At 43.3% G+C, this 19,458-nt stretch overlaps 1 protein-coding gene across 2 annotated transcripts in view; it reads right to left on the bottom strand.

Moving 5' to 3' along the window:
• The window catches only part of LOC104937117 (coiled-coil domain-containing protein 85A-like), a 37,953-nt gene extending 23,305 nt beyond the window's left edge, over nucleotides 1-14,648 (bottom strand). The window contains exons 1-2 of one of the 2 annotated variants that reach the window (XR_002041764.2): nucleotides 13,908-14,648; nucleotides 11,947-13,002 (exon numbers count right to left, since the gene is read on the bottom strand). Coding sequence is in view for 1 of the 2 variants with exons in the window: in XM_019256239.2 (XP_019111784.1) it covers nucleotides 11,958-13,002; nucleotides 13,908-14,144 (1,282 nt within the window). In the remaining variant the exon portion in view is untranslated. The remainder of the gene's footprint in view (nucleotides 1-11,946; nucleotides 13,003-13,907) is intronic. The other variant, XM_019256239.2, reaches the window with a different exon arrangement.
• Nucleotides 14,649-19,458: the final 4,810 nt, after the last annotated feature.

The following is a 19,458-nucleotide window of genomic DNA, read 5'->3' as shown; positions in this document are numbered from 1 at the left end:
CTGATTTTGAAATGTCCGTTATGGTCCAAAGTAGGTCTGAAGTAGGTCGGACTAAGGTGTTTACAAGCATTTTAAAAGTCCAAACTATGTCTGATATGATCAGGAATTCAATTTTTTTTGCTGCATGTAAACGTACTGACTGCGTTTTTTCAAAAGTTGAACCTGGATTTATTTCTCTGGTTTTATTCATTTCCGGCACACTCTGCAACCGCAATGCCACAGCTAAAACGCACCTTTGTTTTCACCACAGGGCTGGATTTGATCTGAAACCGGACTTTCCTGATGGACAGCAAACTGCTGCCAACTGTAGCTGCTGTTAGCTAATGTTAGCTCATTTTGTTAGTTGGGCTGCCCGGACTTTGAGCTCAGAGTACTGGGGGAGTGTTCGTGTTTGTACCAAAGGGAATGTGGACCACTGGGCCAGGGCCAGGGCCAGGGCACTGGGGAATGCTAATATGGAATGGGGGCCTGTGTCATGCCAGAACCAGAGGAAGCTAAAGCCAAAGGAAGCTACTAAGAGAAAAGAGGTCCAACAGTAGCCCAGTTCGTAGAGGTCTTGGACTGGGAACCAGAGGATGGTTGGTTCATGTCGAGCATGGACCAAAATATGAGGTGTGAACTGGTAGCTGGAGAGGTGCCTGGTCACCTCCTTGGCACTGCTGAAAAAGAAGTGACCAAGCATGGAGCTGCCAGACAAGAGTAAATGTGGGACTGACTTTTAGTGGTTGGTGAGAGCTTGGTGAAATAAAAGGCTGAAAGACAGACGCCGAGCTGGGCTGACTGCTGTTGGACTAGTCCAGTCCTTCTCAAATAGTGGGGTGCGATGCCATGGGGGGTGCGTGTAACCCTGGGGAACATGCTTTTTTTTTTTTTTTTTTTTTTTGCCATACTCAAATAAAGTTTAATTGCACATCCACTACAGTAGTTGGCGCTAGTGGCGCTCTCATTGTCAGAGTATGCGCAGGGAGTATTAGGTCTATGGTGGCGTTATTCAACAACAAAACCCTAAAGAGACAACATGAAGAAATTTTTAACAGGGATGAAAAGAAAGGCGGAGAGAGACGAAGATAATGAGACAAAAGAAAGTCACCCGAAAGCTAAGACTAGGAAATATGACGAAGCGTATGTAGCGCTTGGCTTCACTGTGACTACAGTGGGAGACGAGGAAAGACCGGTGTGTTTACTGTGTCTAAAAATGCTGGCAGCGGACAGCATGAAGCCAAATAAATTAAGGTGCCACTTAAACACATTACACCCCAATCACGCTGATAAACCGCTGGAGTTTTTTCACTGAAAACGTGCCGAATACGGCCAACAATCATCCCGCTTTGTGAATGCTACTTCAGTAAACCAGCGAGCACTGTTAGCATCATATCAGGTGGCGTACCAAATTGCTCAGTGCAAAAAACCCCACACCATAGCAGAGGAGCTGATACTGCCTGCAGCATTAGACATGGTCTCTGTCATGCTGGACGATGCAAGTGCTGCAAAACTAAAAACTATCCCTCTGTCCAATGACACTGTCGCCAGACGTATAGATGACATTGCTAACGATCTTCAAGAACAGCTGGTAGATAAACTCAAAGACAAACGTTTTGCCTTACAATTTGATGAAGCAACTGACAGCAACAAAGACTGTTTGTTTATTGCTTATGTACGTTTTGACATGACAGACTCCCTGTGTGAGGATCTACTTTTTTGTAAATATGTCAGAGACAGAGCCACAGCTGAAGAGCTATTCAAAATGCTGGACTGCTTCTTGACTGAGAATGGGCTAAAGTGGGAGAACTGCATTGGTGTTTGCAGTGATGGTGTACAAACCATGGCAGGGAAGAGAAACAGACTTCAGGCACTCATCAAGAAGGCCTCACCTAATGCTGTGTGGACACACTGTATTATACACAGAGAAGCACTTGCATCAAGGCCACTTTCCCCTGAATTAAGTAAGGTGATGACTGATATTATAGGTGTAGTCAATTTTATAAAGACCAGACCACTAAAAACAAGAGTCTTCTCTGCTATCTGTGAGGAGATGGGAGCTGAACATCAAGCTGTGCTCTATCACAGTGAAGCAAGGTGGCTGTCACGAGGAAAAGTCTTGTCCCGAGTTTTTGAGCTCAGAGAGCAGATAAGAGTGTTTTTGGAGCAGGAGCACAAGTATGAAGTCGCAGAAAAGTTTAGTGATGAGAACTTCCTGGGAAAACTGGCCTACCTGAGTGACATATTTGGAAAGCTGAATGAACTAAATCTACAGCTTCAAGGGAAAGATAAACACCTCCCTGGTTTTAGCTCTACAGAAGAGGACCAGTTCATTGACATGACGTCTGATTCCACATTGAGACTGAGGTTGACATCACAGACACTGAGTGAATTCTGGCTGAGTGTAGAGAGGCAGTATCCACTCTTAGGGCACAGGGCTATGGGCATTCTGCTTCCTTTTGCAACATCTTACCTCTGTGAGACTGGCTTCTCTGCTGTTGCTGCGCTAAAGACCAAGTACAGGTCCCAGCTAAACATTGAGCAGGAGCTGAGAGTTGCAGTATCATGCTTCAAACCTCGCTTCGAAAAGCTGTGCACTGCAAAACGTGCTCATTGTAGCCATTAATCCTGACTTCCTCATTTTGATAAAAAAAGAAAGGAAAAAATCACCACAAATTGTTTTATTAATTTTTGTTTTGTAGGTTAAAGTGTTTTATATATTGTGTTCCTGAGTTAATGTTGCTGAACTGAATTTAAATTTATTATTTATTGATTTTATTTAATTTTATTTTTCAGTATCAAATGGTGCAATAAGTTGGTCAAAAATGTTTACAGTTTAAACAAGGATTTATTTTTTTAAATTTCAGGCAAATTGATGCACTTAAAATCTTTTCTGTTACAGACTAAAAAACAATGTTAATAAAGTTATTCTTTGTTGTAAGTTGAACTATAGTTCTTTCTTTTTTCTTGTCTTTAATGTTGATGAGGATACAATGTTATGCAGAGGTGTACTTATTACAATTTTATAGACAAATGATATTATTTATAGACGTGGCGGAGAGTGGGGGGGCACGAATTGTTTTCTTCTTGCTAGGGAGGGGCGTAACAGAAAATAATTGAGAAGCACTGGACTAGTCAGTAATATTAGCTGCTGCTGGGTCTGCTGTTGGTGACCTGGTTGATGTTCGGCTGTCGACTCATTAGTTTTTGATCATAAGTAATGTAATCAGAACAAATACCTGACTACAGCTGTTCATATTTACCACAGTGGGATTACTCTCTTAAACTGGGGATGGTAAATCACAAAAATACCAATTTCTATAAAATGTTGCTTCAAAATAAACCTGTAGTTTTTATAGAATTAGTTCAAAATTAAAACGTTTTTTTCAGGAAACATTAGGCTTGTAAGGCCCGGTCATGTGGGGTTGATCTCATTACAGTCATCACCACAATCTCATGTGTGGTCCGTCATGTTATTCCACTGCTTTGAACTTCTATGGGTTAATTTGAGTCCATAAAAGACACATCAACTTCTTTCCTGAACAAAACATACTGTATATGCATGTGAGGAATCTCATGACATCACTTTACTCTCCTAAAAAAGTCTTAACCGGTCACTACGCAGCAGCTCTCAGCAGTCTCACAGCAGTGACAAAGAGGTGATGATAGAGAAAGAAGCCTAACAGCAGTGGACACAGTCGGGTCACTCACCCAGCTCCACTGGCCTAACATGGGATGAACAGTCAGAGTGAGTCACAGCCTATCACATCCTCACCCATCTAATGAGCAGTTCTGAATGGTGCTTTCCCCCCCGAGGAATACTACAATGTTAGAGTGTGTGAGTGAGTGTATGCATGCTGCTGTTAAGTACACCAACGTAGGAGTGTGTGTATACTCGCCTGGAAGTGTGAGCATGTGCTTGTGTGTGTGAGTGCATAATGTTTATGGGGTGTATGTGACTTTACATGTTAACATGTGAATGTGTGTGTGTGTGTGCAGACCTACTGCTACATACTGAAGCCTAATGAGTTTTGCCTGCTAATTCTTCCCATCTGATTCAGCACACATCCACCCAGGGCGGGAAACAACAGCAGCTGGGCTCAAGAAAACAGCTTCACCACAAAGAGAAGCAAAATAGTGTGTCCAGTGTCTTCATTGTTCGGTTGACCCCTTCGCCTCTCATGGCCAGAGATGATGCAGCTCAAGTAGTACTCAGTATCCAAATCTTGCCTGAAAAGTTGCTAGATGTCTGTAGATTATTCCAAAAATATTCATGCAAATGTGCAAAAGTCAAGCTAAACTTGACTTGACTCTAACAGTGTGCTGTGTTATTGATTGAACTGAATGTCAATTATTTTTAAAGCTGCTATCATCTTGTTAATATGTGTTAATATATGTTAGAACCCATGCAGACACGTGGAGAACATGCAAACTCCACACTGAAAGGCCCCAGCCGAGGTTCAAACCAGGAACCTTCGTGTTGTGAGGTGACACGCAAAAACGAAGAATGAGCTTCCTGGAAAAAAAAAAAGGTGGATCTGTGATTGGTCGATACACACATTAGCAGCTCATTCACATTCCGGTCTGTGGGTGCTGACTGGTCGATGGAGCATGCTGGTACTCTCTCCCAAACTCATTATCCAGAGGCTCACAACAACATGAGAGCACCTTCTCTTACAGAACTTTCTGAGAGAGAAAAAAGTTGCTTTAGTGGCTTAAAAGTCATCTGGAGTTTCTGTGGCAAGTACTTACAAACTACAACTATCCTCTTCACAGTTTACACAACAGCTGTGACTCTAACTGAAGCCTTTTGTGTATGTTGTAGGAACTTAATATAAAAAACATGTTTGAATTAATCTAATTCAATGGATATTTTAACCAGTTCTGTCACCACTACCACAAACAACGGTTTTGGTGTAGCAAGACATATGCAGAACAGATATCAAAATAAAGACAAATAAAGTCACCTTGAGACATGTATTCTAGATCATCTCTCTAAAGATTTAAATACATGAATGCTGATCAATTTATTTATTTATTTTTAAGTAAAGCAGATCACCAGATGATCACTGATGGGTTCTAGGATTGTATTTAATCCACTGATTTCAGTCTGGTTTCCTCTCCTCATGGGCGGTAAAGCTGCATGCAACCAAAGCCTGTTGACTGGAACTCAAACTCAAACACTACAAACAGAAACCAGAACATGTCCCTTACCTACAAAGTCTGTTTATAGACAGAGATCATCACTACTCTGAACTCACCACACAGCCCTGTGCTGCTCTGGAGGTCCGTCCTTCACATGCTGATGACAGTACTTTTGACTGTGATGGTTCCCGATGGTTCCCAATTGGCATGGAAACACAGCAGTCACAGCGCTTCTTGAAAATGTTGACTGCATACAACAGACTGCTGTGTACAGGAACTCATATGGCACAGTGCATGGGCCATTGTAGAAAACACAGCACTGTGACCACTACACAGCAAAGCACCATCATCCCTCTCACATCTCACATGTGATGATGCACAGGTATCTTGTGAAAGGACAACCTTCAACTCAAACCTGGTAAAAGCCTGTCAGACGCTCTGACTGTTGCATTAGTTTTAGACACAGCATGTGCTGATACTTGCAGCAAAAGGGGAAAATCACACTGGGCATTTTCAATTATTCAGTGCACTAAGGCAGCTGTGCAGAAAGAAGTTAATGAACTCAATTTGTAAAGGTGCTGGCCTTAATGGAGGCTTAACAAATTAATAAATTTACACTGGCTGTGTAGGGGGCAGCAACAAGAGGTAGAGATCTTTCAATATTTTGATTCAGCTTTTGTCCAAACTCCCAATTACAGGTTCTTAAAATCCCACAGTGACAGCCTCCTTTTTATGACCGACAGCTCAGAACCTTTGAAGACATTTTAAGAAATCATCAAACTGCACATTTGGGAAGCTAGACTCTGTCTGGTATTCTCGCATGCTAATCATAATAAATATTCTGATGAATATTTATTAATATTTTGACATTCATTGAAATAAATGAACAGCACACACTTAAGGCTGTGAACATGCTGCTTGAGTGAAGAGATGTCCAAAGGTAACATCTCAAACCTGGACGCTGGCTTGCATCACAGATGGTACATTCGGCACAACAGTAACTGTAGAAGTGAACACCTTTTAAACACAAGCTGAATTTTTGAGGACGAAGGTTGAAAATACTTGGACTTACACTGTACAGTGTGATTATGTATGTTGCTCTACATAAAATGCAACACCTACCAACACCTTACAATTCCCCTCAGATGGGGTAGCACTCTGGATCATGGACGGTCAAGGATAGCACGAGAAGCTGTGGTGATGAGAGAGGTCAGGCAATGGACTGTCCTATCAGAGGCTACACTGCAGGACAGACATGCTGACACTGCCTCAGGACTTACTGTCAGAGATGTGAAGGAACAAAGACGGCATCCTACCGGCCGAGATATGTGGTCAACCAAAGTTTGGAGATTTGATGCTATCCACACATTTCACTGTACATACTGAGAGCATGTGATCAATAAATTCTTGAATCCTTGTAGAAATTTAGACAGATTCTAACTGGGTGTCCAATAATTCATCAACATCATCATTATTATTCATATTCATATCAGCTACCCTAACTGTAGCAGCTTGATCAGATGCAACTAGGAGACCAGTAAGAGCTCACACGAGAAGATTGACTGGTTATCTGTTCTTCTTCTAAATTGGTGAAAGATTGGTGATTCTTTTAGTCTCAAAGAAAATAACTGAGATCTTTGTTTCCCAATCAACCACTGTTTTGACAATGCTGAGCTGCTCTTATATTGATGAAGGCACTACTTACACCACCGTAAAAGGTATACCCAGGCGTGACATTGAGGCAGTTGCCCAAACACCACTGCAGCAACCTGCTCCTATAGATTCATTCTCCACAGCATCAGTAGGCACGTCCATTCCTCACACAGAAAATGATGCATGTTGTTCCGTGGCTGCCAATCAGCTTGTTACTCGCTCAATACGAGAGGGCCCAGCTTACAAATTACCTCTGTTTGCTGTCCAGGATTCACAATTGCGAAACAAGCTTCCCATTGACATTAGGACAGCAGAATCCTCCTTGCAGTTTTTGGGTTATCCTCATGGTTGAATGCACTTGTTGTAAGTCCCTTTGCTTACAAGCGTCAGCTAAATGAAGGTAATTCATTTTCCGCTCTGAAGGCAGTGGAAAAGTGAGCGAGGAAAAAACTGACTGAAATTAGTTTTCTATTGAGTAACAGAAGGAGGGCGAAACAAACGTCAGCAGAATCAGATCACTAAACCCTCAGATATAAGCAAACCGTTTGTCTGTAACTAAACTGTTCCAACCTGGACGGCTTCTGAAGACCATGCTGGACATTTCTGCTTCATTATAATAACAAGAACTGATTATTACATTTGGATTGAGGGTTTAAGTTATGGTGCCTGACATATCTTATTAAACTAAATTAAGTTTCATGTCACCCTGCAGTGCTCCTGTGATGTCCAACTTCTGAATGAAACCATTAAAATCCAAATTTTTATCCACGTCAGTAACAATCATTCACTGATCCGTGACTCTAAAAATGTTCTCTTCCCACTGAAAACCTGATGAGGGCAGAGGATTGATCAAACTTAAACTTTTATTGAAAGCATATATATTAAAAATGGTATTAAGATGTATATGTATGCATCATCTCAGTTTACGGTACAGTACATCCAGCCACTATTGTTTCAGGTAACAGCTGAGTCAGGGATCCTGAAAGGTACAAAGCTATTTCCCATGGCCTCAGCTGTAATATAGAGTGCTTCCACTCAGCACTATATAAATCATTACTGCTGCTGGACTACCACAGTACAGCAACGAGCTCACGTTTCAGCAAGCAGCATCAGCCTGCGATGCAGCGGGAAATATAAAGACGACTCGACTGTAACCTCCAACAGTTGCAAGTTTCAAGGGTGCAAAGAGCATTGTCCTGCAAGTTGATGATTTTAAATTCCCTTTTGTTGTGGCACCCAATAGCAGGTCCAAGTATTAAAGTATCCTCCAAGGTCACAATTAATGTTGTTAGATTCAACACAGTGCACGGTTTAGACATCAACAGAGAGGTTTCAGGCGCTAAGCCAAACCTTTAGGTAACGCAGACGACAGAAAATTAAAACATACAAGATTATCTATGTGAGTGAAGCATTTTCTGAACAGGAACTGTGTCTGAACTACATTAAACTATACCTTACAGAACATCTGTATTGGACAACGTTTCCCAGAAAAAAAGGGGACTGATAATCAGTGTTGTGGGTAACGGTAAAATGCACACTCTGCATTGGTGAAAAGCTTCTGTCGACCGCACTTCCACTTCCAATTTTAAAAAAACATCTTGTATCCAAGCATTACTCTATCATCCTGGTAGCAAAGCCTGCTGAGGAAGACGACGGTGGTGCACCAGCTCCAGAGTAACAGCGTCTGAGGGGGGGGGGGAGTCCCTCCCACAACGAAAGCTTATTGGTGTATTTTGCTGACCAAACCAATCGGCGCGCTCTCTCTCGCAACCAGTCGCCCTGAACACGAGAACACGCTGAACAGAGTTTTCGCTTGAATGCATGCACGGGTGCTTCATGTAGCTCATTGTATCTCAGTCTCACGTGCTCACCCCCCTCCCCTCCTCTCGCCTATGCCTGCGCAATGTAACTGAAAGTAATCCGAGCATGATGCGCGAGGTACTATCTTTTCTTTATGCTCACACTCGCGTTTTTTTTAATCTCTCTCGCGTAATCCAAAATCCGGGATGTTTTACCTAGCTCGCGGGCATCAGGGAGCCACTGTCAATATCAGGGAGACTCCCGGAACTTCCGGGAGACTTGGGATGTCTGTATCTGTCTGTGTGTTTGATATAAGCCACAGCTAGGAGAAAGTTAGCTTAGCTTAGCATATAAACTGGAGAAGACAGCTAGCATAGTTCTGTTGAGAAAGTCCAGCTACTAAGGCCGCTAAATCTCACTAATTCACACGTTATATCTTGTTTGCAAAGTGTAAGGATGATGAGTTGTAAGCAGTGTTGCTAGGTCGGACGCACTGACAGTATAAAGAATGGACAGCATAAGCATGATGTCACCTGTAGGTTTCTGAAAAGGGGTAAAAACTTAAAATCTCTGCCTCTGGCTAGCTCTTCCTCTTCCCAGCTAATCTAAAATCAGCAAAGACCTGGTTCATCAGCAGCCGAATGACGTCTGGGTGCTCAAACGAGTCATTTGTAACAGCACCTACCTGTCAATTAAAGCCTTAGCTTTAAGCCTTAATATAATCTGAACAGGTGAGTTGTATATAAATTCACCCTCAGTACAGTTGTCATGAACGGGGAAATTAGCTATAAAGACCAAAACTGTTTTTTGTACCAGGCTGTAAACATGTTTATTTCTGCTGTGAAGTTGGACATGGGGACATGGAATTTGAAATGTTCTGCAGCCAGCCTCAAGTGGACACACGAGGAACTGCAGTTTTTGGCACTTCCGCATTGGTTCCATTTCCAAAGCCACGGAGGTTGCTGCTTGGTCGAACGCCAAGCTATGACACAATGCATATCGGTTCCTTCTTTCATTTGTAACCCACACAGTACATCACAATATTACTATGTTATGTGAATGTACTGTGCTACAGTACACCCAGCAGCTGGTTGATGTATGCTCGACTCCTACTGGTGTATGAGTACACGCTGTATTTCCCTCATGGAGGGCTGTGGGGCTCTGCTGTGTAATATTTCCTCTAAGCACCGCATGCTGCAAAAAGCATTACACATGAACAACCAATGATCACACACACACCCAAAAAACACAGCAGAAGAAAGAAATACACAGAGCCTGGCACTTACAGAGGTAAGTGCTGCTCCCAAACACCTTATACACTAACAGACTTTTTCAAACCAGCCTCCTGTGTGATAAAAACAGTCCTAGATTAAATTGTACTCCACAGCTCAAAAGATGGTTGAAGGGAGTTGAGGCGGTCCCTGAACACACAACACATTAATTCAGTCACACTCGTCACACTCAAAGTAAACGCTCTGAAACACACAAACACGGAGAAAAAACTATACCAGAGACGGCACAAGGGAGCGCTTTGGATGGTTAATGACAGCAAAATGAAGTCAGGCTTAAAAGCTAAGGAGTTTTTCAAATGTCCTTGTTTCATTTCGTCGTTTCAAAGCACAACGTGTCCTCTGCCATCAAATAGCAGCCTTTTAAAGTGTGCATGTGGGAAAAAATCGATGTGAACGTTTCAGAAGAGTTGTCAAATGTGAGCTAATTAAAACGAGTGGAGACAGCTCTCACACACACAAACACACACACTCCACGTCCACAAATGTGCACGTACGTGTTAAGAAAACACCTCTTGTGTATTGCTGAATACTGTCTCTCTCACTTCCGTTTCTCAAAGGAGTGGATGTGTGTGTAAGTGTGTGTTATCTGTGTGTGCATCTTGGCCCTGAACACCTCTGGCGTACCTATGTAAACCATACACACCCCGGAGACCGGGTTGCATCACCGTCGTTCCCCTGCTTACAAAACAGATGAGTACACATCACGCTCTTACAACTATTGCCACAGCCGGTGAATCCACGAGTCGTATGTGACACATGTATGTGGGTATGTACGTGTGAGCCTGGCTCCTGAGCTGGGTCTAAACTTAGTTGAGCTCTTGAGACTCTTTGTGTGGGTGTACTTCAGTTTGTTGTTTCCTCCCACACATTAAACCAAGGTCATCTAAGCACTATAAAAAGCTAGCAAGACTTTCATGCTCAGTATTTCAGATTTTTCTTAAATAAGTTATTAGTTTAGCATGGCGGTTCACGTAGCAGCACCTCTGAAGCTTTAATTAACATTTTACATCTTGTTTGTTTAAGCTATAAAAAAGCATAGAAACAACAACTTGTGATTTTGCATCAATGCCCACTGGGATTTTCGAAGAGTGACAGAGTGCCACCGAACTCCTGCTTACAGTAGCTATCTTAGCGTATGTTGTTGGCCACTATATCATTTTTTGAATTTCAGAATATTTAAAGATTTTTTTTTTTTAGGAGGAATGTGGAGAGAGAGAGATGGGGAATGACATTCGGGAAAGAACCACAGGATTCAAACCCTGGACTTCCACAGCAAGGACTGAACCTTTGCACATGGGGCGGCTGCTCTACCAACTGAGCTAAACGACACACCTTGAATTTGAACAATACAGCTAGTAATATAACTAATGTTAGCTGTGTTGTGGCTTTGCAAACTCAGTCATTAACATGCAGAGAAGATGAGATGGTCTAACCAATGACGTATAAAGAATGGACAGTGTTTGCGTGACATCACCACATATAGATTTGAAGCTCAGAATATGCAGCATTGGCCGCCACCATGTTGGCTGTCTTGCCTCTTCCACCTCCCGGCTAATCTACAAATCAACAAAGACGTGGATCATCAGCACAAGCCAATCTGTAACAGCACCCACCTGTCAATCAAAGCTGCCATGCTCTTAATTCTGCATAACTTTAAACCTTAATATCATTTGAACAGGTGAGTTGTATAAAAATTTGTGTGGAGGAGGTATGTGTGTGTGTTAGATTACACCTGGAGTCATGTACTCCACCTTTAAACTACCTTTAAATCATAATCTTGTGTATGTATATCCTTATGTACTAAAGTTCATTTTCTTGGAGAAACCAGTAAAAATTGATGACACAGCTGTAAGAACACATTTTGCGGGTGGACACTGCAGAGTATTCTGTGAAGATGATCCAAAGGCATAGTGCAGCACCTGCATTTTTTAGGTATTATGACGGCATGTCAGTAATTTTTTTTGGGTAAGACCTTAAATGAAAAGCAATAAACTCTCTTTCCATTCTGGTGTAATTTTCTCTAATTCAATAATGAGTAATGAATGGGTTATGAATTGAAATACAAGATAAGAGTTACCCTGTGCCTACCGTTGTACAGACTCTGATGGTGGGGGGACATCTCCTCTCCAGCTGCCCTCCTCTGACTCCCATCCCTGCCAGGAGAGCCACTGCTATACCTCCCTTTGCCGTGCTCCACCCCGTGCTGATAGTGATGGTGGCGCCGTATAGACTCTGGACTACCCACAATCACCCTGCCTTTCCTCAGGTGCTCAGGTGTCCCCATCACAGCCTGCTTTGCCTCAGGACTCCCACAGCCCAGACTCGCTGTGTGAATGGCCCGGTGTCTCTGACTCAGCTCTGGGCTGGACTTGGCAGAGCCCTTCCCACAGCCTGGTGATGCCTGACCTGACATCAATAGCTGTTTCTGGGCTAGTAGGTCAGAGCTGCAGGGTTTTGGGTGGGAGTCACATGGTAGCCTGGTAGGTGACTTGCTGTGTTTCTCTGGGCTGTGTCCCCGAAGGCCACGAGGGTCCAGATTTGTAAGGGACCCCCCACGGGGGCGGCAGGACTGGGGGAATGTGTGGTACTCTGGTGTGGAACTGTGTCTTCTCCCAGTTGATTCACACACATTTTCTGGTCTTGACCCAGGTCCAGGACTGCCGTTGGAGCCCACGGGAGGGGGTTTGAGGTGGGGGTTATCAGGGCTATCCGTACTCCCTGCACTGGAGGTGCTGCTCCCATCACCAACGTCCCGCAGCAGGCCCGGTGCTGGGACACCTCCACCCAGCTGAGACAAGCTGCTCTGACTGTCGATGGAGCTCCTGCGGCCGGGCCCTCCCTGCCCACCCACACTTCCACCTCCTCCCCCGACAGCCACAGCCCTCTCCTCCTCCAGCATGAGGCACACCTCTTTGAGCTCCAGGTTCTCACGGATAACCTCCACCTGCCGCTGCTCTAGCTCCTTCAGCTTCTGCAGGTATATGGCCACCTCCTTCCTCATCAGACCGGCGCTGTAGCGGCCGAGGCGCTGCCACTCCCGTGACACCCGCTTCCCCTTCTGCCGATCGTCGTCCAGGAAGCAGCATAGGTCCCGCAGCTCCTGGTTGTCCTCCTGCAGTTTCTGGTTCACGTCCTGGTTTACATAGACACACACACAGAGGAACAGAGGCACATGCACACAGAGCAGCAGTGAGGGATTACATGCACATTCCTGCTGGGATTGATCATTTGATGAGGGACAAGTATGTTCCCATCATGCAGCTGTGTCTCTTGTACAAGTGAAATGAAAAAATTATCAACAGAAAATGTATCTGCAACTATTTGGACTAATTTCTTTTTAAGCACAGAAAGTGAGGATTTGCTGCTTTTCTATCTAATATGAGAGTGAACTGAATATTTTGGGGTTTGGACTGTTGAAGGGTCAAAACAAGCCATTTGAAAATGTCACAGTGAGCTGCAGAAAGTGGCAGTGCACCATGCAAAATGATCAGAATCATTGAATCAGTTCATCGAGAACACAACTGTCAGATTAACCACTAAACAGATATAATGCATGGTATAAAACAGGAAAGCTGGAAGCAGAGAACATTTGGCATTTTTGCTTTGTGCTGTAACGATGAATTGACTATTGGAATTGCTGCTGATTCATTTTCTGTTGATCAACTAATGACTTCATCTCTAAATGAAATGATCTCCAGTTGCAGCTGTGACAAGATGATGCGATGCAACTGAAATATTCAATCACAATCAGTTTTTCATGTATTCATGTGGACCTGATAGTGGTCACATTTCATCATTTTATTGCAGTGTTATTACAAAAAAATTATCCAGATGAAATTTTATGTGTAATGAAACATTTATTTACAGTCACATCCGTCCATCTGCATTCTGTCTGTCCTAAATGCAACAGGTTTAATTCGTTTATACCTTTGATTATTTTGTTACATTAACTGACAGTCTGTCCGTGTCTTGCAGAACCTGTACAGAACCTAACCCAGGGATCCTGGTGCCAGCGGGCTCTCCGGGGCCCTATCTCACCTTCAAACTCCGTATTTCGTTCAGGTGCTGCTGGAGTCTCCGGTTCACCTCCCGCATCAGATTGCCATGCTCCACGATGACGCCCCTCTTCTCTGCCTCTGACCTCCGCAGCCGCCGCACCAGCTCCTCTTTGCCCCACTTCAGCAGCTCCTCATCGTTTATTTTGGAGATGTCCTCCGCCGGACACTCTGCGCTTTTGGACAGCTGCGGGTGCTGCTGCTGTGCGCCTTTCTCCATCCTTTAAATCTCCAGTGGAGGTTGACAGAAAAAAAGTACTGTGTTTGGTGAATTTCAAAGAACAAGACAACAAACCAAACCTCCAAAAATACACCCCGGACAACTCTGATCCAAACGCTACTTAGGTTCCCCCCACCCACCCTTCTTATGTCCGCGGAATCACATCGCTCTCATATAGGCTGTGCCTCTCTCCCACGCCCATGCTGCAGCTCTGATATCCGCCCGGTGCTCTGCTGCTTTATCCCTGCTGTTAGAGCATCGGTCTGCATGCTGTTGTGTCTCCGGCTGAGCCCTTGGACGGCTTGGCGGGGCGGTTTCTCTCCAGGTGCATGCCTGCCATCCGCCTTGCGCACTCCCGCTGCTCAGTGCGCGATATACCGCTGTCCGACCGATGGTGTGGAGGACAGAAGAAGGAGGAGGAGGAAGAGGACTGCAAGGAGAGGTTGCAGGTGCATAGCCGGAGAGCCAGGATGGAAGGTGCGTTAGTTAGAACAGAGTCTCTTCTCTCGCTCCTTCGTCCCTCCTCTCTCTCCTGATGCATCTTTGTCTTGTTGCGCCATCTGCTGTAGCTGTGAGGTATCAGGTCACTGCTGCACAGTGGCTGCTCAAGGTGATGTTTAGTTTAATTTAGTCTATAATGAGAGCATTGCTGGCAGATATATTTACAGTATTAAGAAACACAAACACTAGTAGAGGAAGAGGGCTGTTTTCATATTTAACTGTCTACAGCTGTCCCGTAATACAACTAATACAACTGTCCGAAATTCACACAAACAAAATGTGTTCAGTGATATTATGTGTCGTCATGTATGGTTGGTGTTCATTTTTGATATTCTACATGCTGTTTTGCAATTCATTCATTCTGATATCCACTGAAAGCAAAGTTTAAATGTTTCAGCTGAAGGAGGAGGGAGGAGTTCACAAGCAAGGACCATAATAAGATTTCATTTAAAGGTTTAATGAAAATCTGTGAGGTCTTGTTAAGGTGAAGGCATAAAGAGGATGAATGTCATCGGTTAGGCTGATCTGGGAGACAAACACACAGAAACACACAAAAACAGGAGTGAAATCAAACTGACTTTAATCCAAAGCAAGCGATACTGCATGGTATCTGAAGAGATACATCTGAGTCTTTTTAGACCTGATATTATAATTCTGCATTTCCAAACACTGAAGAAAAAAAACAGTACAGATAACAATATCCAGCTCAAAAGATGTGGATGTTAAAAGCTTACACTGCAATGCCAATTTTCAAAATTTGTGAAATGTTATTGATACAAATAAAATGGATAAAATATATGGTGCAATATAATTGACCTAGGAAACTGCCAAAAGCTCAAGAAAACGCAAGTAAGAAGAGTGGAGATTTAATACATAGATTGTGTAGTCAGGGGTCCCTGCTCTGTCTTTCTACCTGCTGAGGGGTCTGAAAAACTGTCAGGCCGGACTCAAAACAGGACTCAGGCGCAGAGGTGTCAATGATATTTTTATTGAAATAACAAAAACCCTCGACAGAGTGAGGCTATAAAAAACAGGCCTAAACTAGAGAAAACAAAAATCACTCCAAAGGAGGAAAAACTCTAAAACTACTTTATGAAAGGTTATCAAAATCAAAATCACTCACCAAGAGGAAAAACAACAGGCTGCAAAACATTAACTGAAAGCGCTCTGAAGGAGGCTGAAATACACTACACTATACACTATGAAACAAAAAGGCTAGACTACTTTACAACAAAAAAAAAATCACTCAATCGAGGAAAATAAACAAAAGAACACTCAAGCAACAAGGCTGACTATGGACGGACAATGAAACAAGGCTTTGGCGATCCATATGATAACGAAACACTTTGGCACAAGACAAAGGGAGACGCAGACAATATATACACAGGGTAATGGGGAACAGGTGGAAACAATCAGGGCGGGGAAGACAATCAGACCGGTGACACATGAGGAAGGGCAAGTAACCTGAAACGAGAGGGCAGGTAAATATCAAAATAAAACAGGAAATGACGAGACAGAACAAAAACCCAGCTTGACCTCACCGCGGTGTGTCAAAAACAGTGAATAACTCTGAGATGCGGAATAATTCAGTGTGCCTGAAAGAGCACACTATATACTATTCACCGTGCTTATTATTATTATACATTTGTAAACTGCGCTTGAGGCCGCAAATGTCACTCTACAGACATGATTACCACTCAAAACGTAGGAAAATTCGAGGTGGTCGCAGTGATAACACTACCGAAGCTGTCATTTTTATAGTTTTGGGGCCAGACACAAAGATGCACCAGCAACACGCATCTACTGCCCAATCTACTCCCATGTTAATTTGAGAAGAGAAATTTCCAAAAAGAGCAGGGACCCCCTGTTCTTTCTGTTACTCCCGAGGCCAAAGTTTATACAATTTTCGCCTGAAAATCGGCAAGGAAATTGTCTACGAGATTATGATAGACACACACACCACACACACACACCACACACAGACAGACAGGACAGACACACAAGTGTAACCCACACAGGTTACTGGCGTGCAATCCTCTACTCCACCAGAGGGTGGCGCATACACCCCTGTGATTTAACTAGAACAGTGGTTCCCAACCTATGGGTCGCGACCCCATAATGGGGTCGCCAAAGATCCACGGGGGGTCGCAAAGCCCTCCTGATTTTGAGGGGTTTAATTTTTAATAACCATAATTTAATAACCATAATAAATAAATGACAAAGCATTTCATTAATATGTGAAAAAGCAACTACATTGAAGTACAACATTAAACATTTATTCTGTTTAAAGTAGCCTAACTAAAGTGACTAAAATTATTTTTCGCATATCACGTCACTGCCTCTCGTGCAGTCGCCGTTGCCTAGCAACTTACTGAGCTAAGGGGAAAGATGGCTACACCGCAGGTTGGAGAGACTGTGGAGGAATGTGTCAAAAAAAGAAAGAGACGATACCAAGAAAGTTTTATAGAGTTTGGGTTCGTAGAAGCAATGGATAAAGTTCGAGCTGAATGTATTTTTTGCCGTGACAAACTGGCGAACGAAAGTTTGAAGCCCTGCAAGCTAAAACGACACGGGACCACAAAACATCCAGAGACGGTGGGAAAACCGAAGGAGTTTTTTCTAAGAAAAAAGGAGCTCCTTGTTGCCAACAGGCCACAGAAAATTAAAGACAGCTTGTTAAGGGCTGGCAGCGACCACAGGCAGGCAACGATTGCATCTCTTGAATGTTCTCTCCTAATCGCCAAAGACAAAAAGCCACACACCATTGGTGAGACACTGATTAAACCTGCGTGCATTAAAATGGTCAAGAGAATGTGTGGACCGCAGGTGGCTAACAAATTTAAGACTATTCCACTGTCCAACAACATGGTGAAAGACAGAATCGACAGAATGGCAGGAAACGTTGAGAAGACACTCATCGAAAAGCTGAAGACCGGTCAATTTTCCATCCAGCTGGATGAAACAACCACCGTGTCCGAGGAAGCAATCCTCATCGTTTACATTCAATACATCGAGGAGACCGCGGTAAAACAAGACATCCTTATGTCTGTCAATCTGAAATCTACCACAAGAGGGGAAGATATATTCAGTGCAGTTGACACATACCTCACAAGCCACAACGTTCCCTACAAAAACATAGTTGCATGCTGCACTGATGGAGCCGCTTCAATGATGGGGAAAAATAAGGGCTTCAACAGCCGTTTGAAAGAGAAGGCCCCGCACTGCTTAGTGTTTCACACTGCATGATTCACAGACATGCATTGCAGGCAAACACTGCGAAGACCTGCACGAAACATTAAAGACTGTGGTCAAAATAGTGAACTTTATAAAAGCTCGTCCGGTCAACAGAAGAATGTTTGCACATCTGTGTGAGGATGAGACGCACCAGACACTCCTACTTCACAATGAAGTTCGCTGGCTTTCCCGGGGGAAAGTGCTGACACGATTTATGGAACTGACAGACCAAATACGTGAATTCTTGGCCACCACAACCAGAAATTAGCAGATAAATGACAGACGAGTTTTCTAACAAGACTGCATATCTGCTGATATATAGTCTGTACAACGAAACAAACAAACGTATGCAAGCCGCAGATGGCACCGTCATTGAGTGCAAAGAAAAAGTGGATGCGTTTGTGCGCAAAGTGGAGTACAGAGTAATAAACTGAGAAACGGGGACCGCAACACTTTCCTTTGCTACTACAACAATCAGGCGGGATGTTACCTGATGCTTTGACCAGACAATTCGCCGGCCACATGGATCAACTTCAAGAAGAGATGCACTCTCGCTTTTCGGATATTAATGAACATATTACAAAAGATGCATGGGTGATGGACCCGTTTCTCGCAAAAGAAGAAGAAGTGGAGCACCTCCAGGCTGAGGATGAGCTCATGGATATTAAGTCCAATTCTGTCTGCAAGCGGTTCTATGATGAGAATGGATTTAAGCAGTTTTGGTTGGCAAAAGGACCAGGGGTCGCTCCTAGGCTTGCTAATCATGCGATCACCAGATACATCTTGCCATTCGCCACAACGTACCTGTCCAAGACGGCTTTCAGCGCTTTGGTCACCATCAAAACAAAGGCACGCAACAGACTGGATGTGCACAGCGACTTTCGTTTGGTGTTACCAAAGTCACGCCAGACATCGAATCACTGGCTCAGGAAATACAGTGGCAGAGCTCACATTAAAAGCTAGGTTGCCTGGCCTAAGTTGTGTTCACAGTCATATGAAAACGAGATAAAAAAACAGTGGAGTTGGTAACATTATTTGTTCCTCATTTTCTGTGTTGTTGCTTGGGTTAAGTTGTGTTTACAGTTATATGAAAACGAGATTAAAAAAAACAACAGTGGAGTTGGTAACATGATTTGTTCCTCATTTTCTGTGTTGTTGCTTGGGTTAAGTTGTGTTCACAGTCATATGAAAACGAGATAAAAAAAACAGTGGAGTTGGTAACATTATTTGTTCCTCATTTTCTGTGTTGTTGCTTGGGTTAAGTTGTGTTTACAGTTATATGAAAACGAGATAAAAAAAAAACAACAGTGGAGTTGGTAACATGATTTGTTCCTCATTTTCTGTGTTGTTGCTTGGGTTAAGTTGTGTTCACAGTCATATGAAAACGAGATAAAAAAAACAGTGGAGTTGGTAACATGATTTGTTCCTCATTTTCTGTGTTGTTGCTTGGGTTAAGTTGTGTTCACAGTCATATGAAAACGAGATAAAAAAAACAGTGGAGTTGGTAACATTATTTGTTCCTCATTTTCTGTGTTGTTGCTTGGGTTAAGTTGTGTTTACAGTTATATGAAAACGAGAT

This window comes from Larimichthys crocea, chromosome III (genome assembly GCF_000972845.2).
Source record: "Larimichthys crocea isolate SSNF chromosome III, L_crocea_2.0, whole genome shotgun sequence".
NCBI classification, from domain to species: domain Eukaryota; kingdom Metazoa; phylum Chordata; class Actinopteri; family Sciaenidae; genus Larimichthys; species Larimichthys crocea.
Note: the sequence above shows the minus strand (reverse complement) of the source record. Positions and strands in the feature narration are given on the sequence as shown.